We start from the raw sequence: 10,702 nt of genomic DNA, 5'->3' as shown, positions 1-10,702 counted from the left end.
ATTAGATGCCGAAAAGTCTCAATCGGCGATTCTCCCTTTATTTGGCCTTAAAAAACAAAAAAAAAAAACCTAAATACTACATAACAAGAAAACAGAGAGGGGGAGGAAAGGAGCCTAAACTCTCACCCCCTCGAGCCGATTCTGCAGTTTGGAAGAGTTTAGAAAGAAGGGAGAGGGTTTAGAGAGAGGACACGAATTATACGTTGAGCATCGGGGGTATGAAATAAATCCATATGTTTTGTGACATAAATTCTTTACACAGAAACATTAAATAAGAAGGAAAATACAGACTGGATAATTGAAGGAATAACCAACAAACAAGTATCAAATCCCTGTATCTACATTACTGTTCCGGTTCTCTGAGCTCGAGAAACAAATTCTGAAACGTGAGATCTTACTTGGAAGAGCAAAATATGCCTATTTGGAGCAACTAAATAACCGGCTTATTTAGGAATAATTCAGCAAGACAGATTAATTTCACCGGATTATGTTTGACTCATCGGCCATCGGCAGATGTGAAGGATTGCGCGAATCCAGTAGGCCTTGCTGGTATACTTCCCTTGCTGTCATCAAGACTAGTAAAACTGTGTTTGCTTTCTGCTTCCTGCCATACCTTCAACAACTGGGGAAGTGGTAGACTGTAATCAATTCCAGAGAAATCCTCGGACTCATCATGAATTGGCTTCCATTTCTCAATCAGTTGGGACAGGACATTCACTGCATGGCCCATATCAGGCCGATGATTTGGCTCCCTTGCCGTACAATGTCCAGCAAGTTCGACAATGACAGAGATGCTCTCAAAGGTCTTTTCATCTGGATCAAGAGCTGGATCAATGGCAGCCAAAACCTTCTCTTTACTTGACTTGATTCGCCAAAACCACTGAGCCAAGTACCGGCTTTCCTCCGAGCGTCCCTCATCAAGTGCTGTCAATCCAGTCAAAATTTCCATCAACACCACTCCATAGCTGAAGACATCAGCTTTAGTTGTGATTTTCCCCATCACTGCAACCAACAGAATTGAAAGTGAAACTTTAATGTGTTGAATAAAATTCCTAAAGTACTTCCACATCAAGGGAATATGAACTAGATATAACACTTGTAAATATATTGGCCCATATTGATAGATATACACCATACCCTATTTAGTTTGGCTTTTTGAGAATTTGTGTGCCATGGAACTAATGTGATTGAGAAAACTTCTGCAATCATGAAAATTCTGATCTTGGGATTCAAATAAAATTGAACAATTTCATTTAGACATACCTTAAAGATCACAAGTCACAACTTACAACAACAGGATATCCACTGGTATTTCATTCTCTTTCTACGCTACATATTTGTGTAAAATCGAGTCCCATTCAGTCAGTAACTTAAATTGTGTTCTCTATATGAACACTGTTTGGCAGAAGAACATACACTTAAAGCAAGTATGTCCTGCAGGTAGTCTATCAGCTTGTACCTTTGTCAGAAACAAATTCTTATTAAAGTATTTTCACGGCTGAACAAGCCATTGATAGGTGTAATTAACAAGAACAGGAAAGGAAACAGGACTTTTGCATTTGGTGCAACATAGAAGAGAGAAACCTGCGTTAAACTGTCCTAACATACCTTGAAAGATTCTATAACGGCTTGTAAGAAATTGATAATTATAGACTTCGAAAATATTTTGGACAGTGATCCTCTGGCTTGCAAGTTTTATGCTCACTCAATCTTCTTGGGCTGAAGAGTGAAGACAGCACAAGTATTGATAAGGCAGGAAATTTTACTATCAGCTTTCACTTGTACCGTGTTCTAAGGTGGATGAATTCAGCTCAATTGAGGCCCCGTTTGGTTGTTAAACTCATCTGAGTTCAACTCAATTCAGTCTAATTTAAACTAAGTCTAACATCCAAACACTCAACTCTCAAATTACTAAACTCATCTCAACTCAAAACCTCTTTACACGTGGGAGCCACAACCTTTTTCAATTCAACACTTCTTTACACGTGAGATCCACAACCTTTTTCAACTTCCCATAAATACATTTAAACTCATCTTAACATTCAAACACATTTAAACTCATCTTAGATGGACCCCACAAAACTCACAATACCATCTTAATTTATTACTATTCATAAGGAATTCAACTCAACTCAACTCAACTCAACATCCAAACTTAGTGACAACTACTCAAGAATAATGAACTTTGAAAATTATACACAACCGACACCAACATCTACATTATTTTGCAGTTTAGAAGGGTTCTCTCTTAGACATTATAAGTTGTAAACATGCCACCTAGAACTTGCTAAAAAATTAAAATTTGGACCAATATACAAAATGCAAAATAGTTTGCAGCTATGATTTTCTGCCATACCCAATATCCCCGAATCACTTTCTAACCAATGCCAGACTTAAGAATTAACAGGGACTCAAACGGAAAGTGGAAATGGAAAAAGTAATCTTACCGGCATATTCAGGCGCAAGGTATCCAAATGTCCCAGCAAGCTTAGTAGTAACGGATTTCTCTCCATCTGGAGCAAGTTTGACCAATCCAAAATCAGAAACTTTTGCCCGAAAGTCATCATCCAGAAGAATATTAGAAGACTTGAGATCACGGTGTATGAAGGTTTGGCCAGCTAGATTATGAAGATACTCCATTCCTCTAGCAACATCCAATGCAATTATGAGCCTCCTCGTCCAAGATAGTGGCTGCAATGCCAGGCTCTTCCAATGGAAAAGATGCCTGCTTAGAGCACCCTGAGGCATGTACTCATACACCAGAAGCCTTTCATTTCCTTCACTGGAGAACCCCAACAGAGATACCAAATGGCGGTGCCGGACCTTAGACAGAACAGCGATTTCAGCCTGAAATTCATCCAAAGCTTTGCTGCTCATCACCCCACTTTCCATTCTTTTAACAGCGAATTTTGTCCCACTGTTCAATTCACCCTTATAAACACTTCCAAATCCACCACGGCCAAGTTCATTTTCTGGTGCAAAATCATTAGTGGCCTTGCGTAGAACTTGAATTGATATGACCGCATTCCCTGTTTCAATGACACGAGAACTTTCAGTCCCACCACTGATATTAAAAGAAGAACTGCTCCCAGTTTGAGTTGATAACTTTCCTGTTGTGCTGTCTGAAATTGCAATCTTAACCTTATTTCCTGGATCTGTTGGATCTCTAGGATGAACAACAATGGAGCTAGGAGCATTTCTAGTGTGTCTCTGCTTCTTGCAGCAGTAAATGGATAGCAAAATCGTGAGAACCAGACCTGCAATAACAGCAACTCCACCCAAAATCATCACTGTTTTCAATCTTTTGGAGCTTTTTGATTCGAGTTGCCTTGGTGAAACACTTGATGATGGATTGGAGCTTGAGCCTTTAACTGGGGGAGATCCATGGGATGGTGCTTTGGGTGCAGAGGCTAACGGTGGGTTGTTTGGGGGAGGTTTTAGACTAACGGGTGGTGGGCTTTTAGCAGGTGAGGGAGATACAGGAGTTGTATTAGCGACTAACATAGGATTTCCCTCGGTTATAACCTTCACACTCTGAGAAAATCTCGGTAGTGGTGGCTGAATATTGTTTCCACTCAAATCCAACAATCTTAATGATTTCAATTCAGTAAAATTATCAGGGACTGTACCATGTAAGTTGTTTCCTCCAAGCCTGATTTCAATTAGTGAACCTAACTTTGCAATTGAAGGACTCAGAGTGCCATTAAGCATGCGTCTTGGCAAATTCATGACAGAAACTTGGGAATTTGAATTGCAGCTCAGTCCCAACCATGACTCTTCACAGGGTTCATTACCAGACCATTCAGAAGCAAGGCTCAAGGGATAATTTATACCGCCGAGAAAATCCAAAAGCGAAATAACTTCTGGTGCACATTGAAGCCCAGGATCAGGTTGACAAAAGGAATTGTAAGCATAAGAAACATTACCCGCCTTAAACTTTGGTATTGGCCCCATAAGCCGGTTGTTGTTCAAGTCCAAGCTCTCAAGCTCCATACTTGCTAAGCTCTCAGGAACCGGTCCAACAAATTGGTTTCCATTCAGATTGAGATCTTTCAAAGATGTCAGATTTCCTATTCCTTCTGGAATAGTACCCACGAACTGGTTTCCATGTAGCCAAAGCTGTGCCAATGAAGTCATTGATGCAATTACATCGATTGGACCCGTCATCCCACCACCATCTTGATCATTCAGCCATAGAATTTGCATCAATGATTGCCCAAAACTCGATGGAATTTCACCAGATAATCGGTTATATGAAAGCTTCAAAGCTGTGAGGGACGGTAATGTGCCTAGAAATTCTGGCAATGGTCCAGCCAAATTACTATGTATCAAAGAAAGATTTGTCAATTGAACTGATTTTGCTAAATCCTCTGAAAGAGACCATCCAGTACTTTCATTGAACGGATTATAATCCAAAGCGAGGACACGAATACTGGTAAGTCCGTCAAAGAAATCAGATGGGATCGAGTCGAATTCATTGTAGTCTATGTAAGCAAATTGCAACTCCGATAAACCTCTAAAGGTGGGCAACGTCCCGTTGAACTTGTTTCTTTGAAGGCCCAGATTGAAGAGCCTTGAGAGCTGGTTAAAGTTCTTTGGCAGAGGTCCCCTGAGACCAAGGTCAGCAACCTGAATCTGTGACACCCTATCCCCAGAACAGAAGACGTGAGGCCAGGAAGGAGGGCCGCATGGGTTATCATCCCCATTGGCAGGCCACTTGAGAAGCTCTGGATTTTCCAAACCTTCTCTGAAATCGTTCAGGATTTTGAGATCATTAGGGTCCGTGGCAGCATAAGCCACTGTAAATAGGAAGAAAGAGACAAAAATGCATACCCTCGTCCGGGCAACCTCCATGACTACTCTCTCAGAGAATTAACTCATTTGAATGCACAGAGCAAATCCAAATGTACCTCAGAAAACCCATTTGAATGCTAATTCAACTCATTCATATCACCAAAATCCAAAGTCGAAACAAAAGACCCAGATCCAGAGTAAAAAAAAGACGAGAGATTGGAAAAACAAAACTGGAAGGGAACAGAGAGCTGTTTTCTTTATCTTTCCAAGAAATGGGCATTCAAAAGGAAAGGTTTAAACGAAAACGGTGAGGACCCAGATGGGTAAAAATGGAGAGTCCAAGTTGAGATAGGGACGGGCAGAAAGAAAACAGCTTCTCCTTTTGAGGGGTTTCAACTTCTATCCACTTCTCGAGAGAAGGAACAGAAAAGAATATAGACAAGGTAGTCGAACTCCACCATAACTGTCTCTCTACACTCGGTTTACGTCTTTTTGATCTTCGTTTTGTTTCTTCCCCGTGACAATATTTATCATTTATTTTTAAATAAATTATTTAATCCTCTTACATATATTTAAATGACTGAAGTGCCCCGGACGAGGTGGCCCACTTAACAGTGAAAGACGTACTAAGAATTCTCTCAGTTTTTGCGTGTAGACGGGCTTCTCAAAAATACTTTAATAAAAAATAATTTTATAAAGTAAATTATAAATATATATGTTTTGAGGTTATATTATAAAATTAATTTTATTATAAAATGAATTTAATATATCATATAAAAATACGTTAATTTATAAATTTATTTTTATAAAATACAACTACTCACAATTGATGTATATGAGATTATAAAATCCATAATTATATTTCGAAATTCTATTTATAGATAAGAGACAATAACGATATCTAATATAATAATATATTAAAAAGTAAAGTAGAACAATTCAATTTGAATTTTGATGCTTAAATATTTTATTTTAAATTATAGAATTTGAAAGAGATAAATACAGTATTTATGATAATATTAAATGCTCAATAAATATAATAAAATTACTTATCTATGTGTCTTACATTTGTCAAGAAATTGAGAATCTGAAATTAGATTAGACTGACGTATACTTAGAAATCTAATTTAATAAAAAAAGGAGACAGATGAGTAGCCATATCTCATATCATATTATTTAATTATTATAATTTTTTTAAATTTTTATATAAAATAAAATAAATAATTTAATTTTTTTAAAATATTAAAAATAAAAATAATATTTTATTTAATTTTTAACATTTACGGAACCTTAACGAGGAAGAAAGAAAGAAAAAGTGGGGCCTCTTGTGCTAGAAAGGATCCGATGGCCGTTTTGTGAGGACAGGGCTCCGCTGATCTCGGGTACATAAGAAGTTGCTATTCTTTTGGGAAAGGTATTAAACTAGCAGACATCGACGTCCCACCCCTCCAAGAAAATTCTCCAACACAATTCCAGGCTTTGCCTACTTTTCCCACTTTGAAATATTTTATTATTAAGCTACCAACTAATGGCGAGCCCCGACGCTTGCCTTTAAAATTACCAAAACAAGAGAAGGGGTTTTGGCCCTTATATTATAAACAAATAGAAAATAAAAATCACGTGGACCTCTTAAATTTGGGAGACGAGATCCTGGATTTCGATTATATGATATCCTAAACACATTTTATAATAAAATATGTTTTATAACAAATTAAATTAATTTATAAATTTATTTTTATAAAATATATATGTAAACTAAGGACTCATTTGGACACTTAGAATATTTTAGAATATTTGTATAAACTAAAGACTTAAAATGTTTTATTAGATTTTAAAAAATAAAAGGAAAAAAAGTTAAATAATAATATTATAAAGTTAAAAAATTATTTGAATATTATTTTTTAATATTATTGTTGTTTTGAAATTTGAAAAAATTGTATTATTTTTTTCATTTTGTATTTTGTTTAAAAGTTTAAAAAAGTTATAATGATTAGATGAAAAAGTTTAAAATTAAAAATTAAAAAATATTTTATATTTGAATGGTTTTTTAAAAAAAAAAAGAAATATTTGAGAATATTTAAATACCTAGTGTCCAAACTAATTCTAAGTATTTCTCATCAAAAAGGTTTGTTGGAGTTGTTTAAAGTTGTGTTTGGAAACACAACTCATCTCAACTCATCATTATAACTTTTTTAAATTTCAGCATAAAATATAATAAATAATTCAATTTTTTTAAATTTTAAAATAATAATAATAATAATAATAAATAATATTCTAATAATATTTTATCAATTCAACTCACTTCAATATCCAAACGTACTGATAAGTTGTTTTGAGCTTTTGATAGATCTTTCACTGCCAGGTGATATTTTTATCACTACATCAAGATTCATTTGAAAGAAATTAAAAATAAAGCATGGATGGCACGCGTATGTCTATTGCTTGACTAATTTTTAACCAAAAAGTATTTAAATAATTAGTATAATAAGTTAATCAACAATTAATGTGCCTATATAATACCCTACAAGTATGACCAGTCAAATGATTGCATACTGGTGGAAGACAAGATCGAACACACACAAGCAGAACTTTTGCCACAAGAGTAATTTCTGCTTGCGATAATGAATTTTTCAACTCATGCGCAAATACAATGAAAGCAATGGCCTTTGCCAGGGGCCAAAATACAAACTGTGGTAGATTTAGAAATTAAAGAAGAAGATAGAGAGAGAGAATATTTCTAAAGAAGCAGATAGAGAGAAAAAGAACTTATTCGAGGGATATTTGAGGAATAATATGAGATGATAATTTTGTATCGGATATGGAATGATGCTCTTATACTTTCTTTATTATTATTTTACTATTCAGTTATATTTTTTTTCCTTTTACTTTTTCTATCTGCATTTAAAATCTCAGAACATGACATTCTTGCATAATTTAGAAGAAAATAAATTCAATTTTATAAAAATTGACATTCTCTTTTTTAGTCAATTTTTATAAAATCAAATTTATTTTTAATTAAATTATATTATTACGATGATTGATTGAATTTATTTTCTTATAGATTATGCAATAAGGTTATGTTCTAAAATTTTTAATCCAAATTGAAATAGCAAAAAAAAAAAAAAAAAAATAGCTGGGTAGTAAAACAGTAGTAAATGAGGTGTATGAATATTATTACCCTTTTTATAAATAGTAATAGGATGGTTTGTGACTAGTAGTGAAATATTTTGATTTAAATATTTATTATGTTTTGAAAAAGACGAGAGAAAAAGTTAAATAAAAATATTATAAAGTTAAAATATTGTTAGAATTTAAAATTTTAATATTATTTTTGTTTTAAAATTTGAAAAAAATTGAAATGATTTTTGTTTTTTATTTGAAAGTTTAGAAAAATTGTAATTATTAATTTGAAAAAATTATAATAATTAGTTTGAAAGTATTTATATTTGAATGATATTCGGAAATGACATGAAATGAGATAGGATATGATGAAAATTATTTCTAAATATCCCTGAGCATACTGAAACTATGTAGGAATTAGATGGTATGACCACTTCATTTTAGCCTCCATTGATTCAGTCTTTGTGAATATTTGGCAGAAATACTTTAATTATGAATTATTCTATATACTATATTCTTATTCCGTCGTACGTGTTATTATGAGATTTAATGTTCTATGTTTGGCAAGTGAGAGTATCTTAAATACTCTCACTACTATTATTTACTGTATTATTATTTTTTATCTATTTTTCTACTATTTATTATTTTTTAACTACTTTTTATTACTATTTAATATTTTATTATTACTTTTTCATTACTTTTTTATTAGTATTCACAAATATTCTCAACATTTTTCAGATATTCTCACTACTCAAACTAAGCTCGTCCAATTAAAGAAAAGCGGAATAGTATAGAAACTATCATTTTTACAACATGTTTATATATCTATATTATGTTAAAGGTATGTGGTCTGATTAGTATAACCTCTATCTTCAAAATAGAAGTCCAACTCAAAAAAAAAAAAATATATATATATAATACATTTAGTTTTCTAAAATTATAATAGTAATCTTATAACTTTTAAAGTAAATATGACACAGAAATTAAAATTATAATAGTAATCTTATAACTTTTAAAGTAAATATGACACAGAAATTTGGTGGCATGCATATTGGAAACCAATCAAAGAGCTCTTCAAGAGCAAAAGCACCGTTACAGCTAGCCTATATATCGTCTAGAAAAAAGCAGGCCACAGGAATAATTTAGCTGTACGTACAATTAGTTTAAACTAGCTGTACAATTAACCCTCGTAATTACCAGACAAGCAACCCACTTGCCTCCTTGCGGACCGTCCGGACCAACAGTAACCAGCACTTCGTTTGGAACATTCTGTGTGAAATTCTACCATCATGACCGTCTGGACCACAGCTACGACTAGCTGCGTGCGCTGCTCCATTTTGGCCTAAATGAAAATATGTTCTTGGAATTGGGAAATTTTCATGAAATACAAAGTTAAAACACTATGAATTAGCTTACGAAATTAAGACACCAACATCATCGATCTTGATCATCTGATTTATAAATATGAAAAAATATGATCATTTTACTTCGACTAGGTTATTTTTTTAGAATAATGATAGGCTTACTACTTCTTGCCACTCGTTTATTACTCCTTTTATTTTTTTAATTCTTTTTTTTTTACTTATGGCTCGTTTATTTTCAGAGATAAGATAAGATGAGTTTAGATTAAAGTTAAAAAGTTGAATAAAATATTATTAAAATATATTTTAGAATTATTATTTTTGTTTTGAGATTTGAAAAAATTAAATTGTTTATTTTATTTTATATGGAGATTTGAAAAAGTTGTAATGATGAGGTGAGGTGAGATGAGATGAGATGAGATATTTTTTGAAAACAAACAAAGCCTTGATGGTTAAGGAATGGATACTATTAGTAAAGTTGTAATTTTTTTTAAATTTTTTTTAATGATTAAGAATGTTAAAAAAATAAAATTAAAATTTTAAATATACTATAAAATAAGAAATAGGTAATAAGAGGTATTAAACCTATCATTATCATTTTTTTATCCTCAAACATGAACTTGTTTTGCACTGATCACATCATTGCCAACTTAACCCTAGCTAGCTTGACCCAATACAGAAAAAGCTAACAGATCTATATGCGCCTTCGTTGGAATAACCCCAAACATATAGCTAATGAAATATCAAAGTAGACGGCGCAAGGCCTACCTATTAAACAAATCATCATTGTAATTTAGTGGACCGGATGCTAGGGAACTTGCGATCGATTACTGCGCGCTGATGATCTATTGAAGACATGAAAACTTTCAGCATCCAAACTGGGTCAAAAGTAAAGCTCTCTTAATCAATAAAACTTCATCATCATCAATATCCCTTTTTTAGCTTTCACTTCATCATCATCCAGCTCGCCATTTTAAAGTATTATGTTGTTAGAAGCATTGTGATGCATTATGACATCTAATTCAATGCTTTAGCGTGACAATGACACTTGAGTATTCCAAGAGACCCCCCGCAACCACTCCTACGATTTTGAGCATTTGGAATTTTAAAATTTTTTTAAATTAATCGGCTCCTAAAAGGTTATGAGTCTACTGTTTTGAGGACTTCCGTATTAAAAAAGTCTTAACTTCTATCTGGATCTTAAGCTTTTGAATCAATAATAGAGTTTTTAACAATTGGTATCAAAACAACGATTGTGTCACAAATTCAAATCATAGAAAGTGTATCTTATAGGTTCGATTAAAAGGTGTACTAAGCATTGGCATGATGTCAAACCCTTACATATTGACAAGTTCAAGTCCTGGGAGCGACAACCTATAAAATAGATTAAAATGTGTTGACACTATGTATAGAGTACTATGTATGAT

General features: G+C 33.3%; 1 protein-coding gene across 1 annotated transcript; it reads right to left on the bottom strand.

Annotated features, from left to right (window-relative positions):
* Positions 1-214: 214 nt before the first annotated feature.
* LOC121238858 (receptor protein kinase TMK1-like) lies at positions 215-5,297 on the bottom strand. The gene is made up of 2 exons (XM_041135922.1): positions 2,448-5,297; positions 215-1,002 (listed from the first exon to the last, which is right to left on the bottom strand). The coding sequence occupies exons 1-2, from the start codon at positions 4,852-4,854 to the stop codon at positions 497-499; spliced, it is 2,913 nt and encodes a 970-aa protein (XP_040991856.1). The 5' UTR covers positions 4,855-5,297; the 3' UTR covers positions 215-496.
* Between the last annotated feature and the right edge of the window lie 5,405 nt (positions 5,298-10,702).

The sequence above is a fragment of the Juglans microcarpa x Juglans regia genome, chromosome 7D, assembly GCF_004785595.1.
Source record: "Juglans microcarpa x Juglans regia isolate MS1-56 chromosome 7D, Jm3101_v1.0, whole genome shotgun sequence".
Lineage (NCBI taxonomy): Eukaryota > Viridiplantae > Streptophyta > Magnoliopsida > Fagales > Juglandaceae > Juglans > Juglans microcarpa x Juglans regia.
The sequence above is the reverse complement of the archived record's forward strand: the minus strand, read 5'-3'. Positions and strand labels throughout refer to the sequence as shown.

Excerpts from the sequence above, each read along its gene's own strand:
- LOC121238858 (XM_041135922.1), bottom strand. The coding sequence starts at position 4,854 with ATGGAGGTTGCCCGGACGAGGGTATGCATTTTTGTCTCTTTCTTCCTA. Across the intron at positions 1,003-2,447 it reads CCTTGCGCCTGAATATGCCG|TGATGGGGAAAATCACAACT; the intron begins GTAAGATTACTT and ends TGTTGGTTGCAG.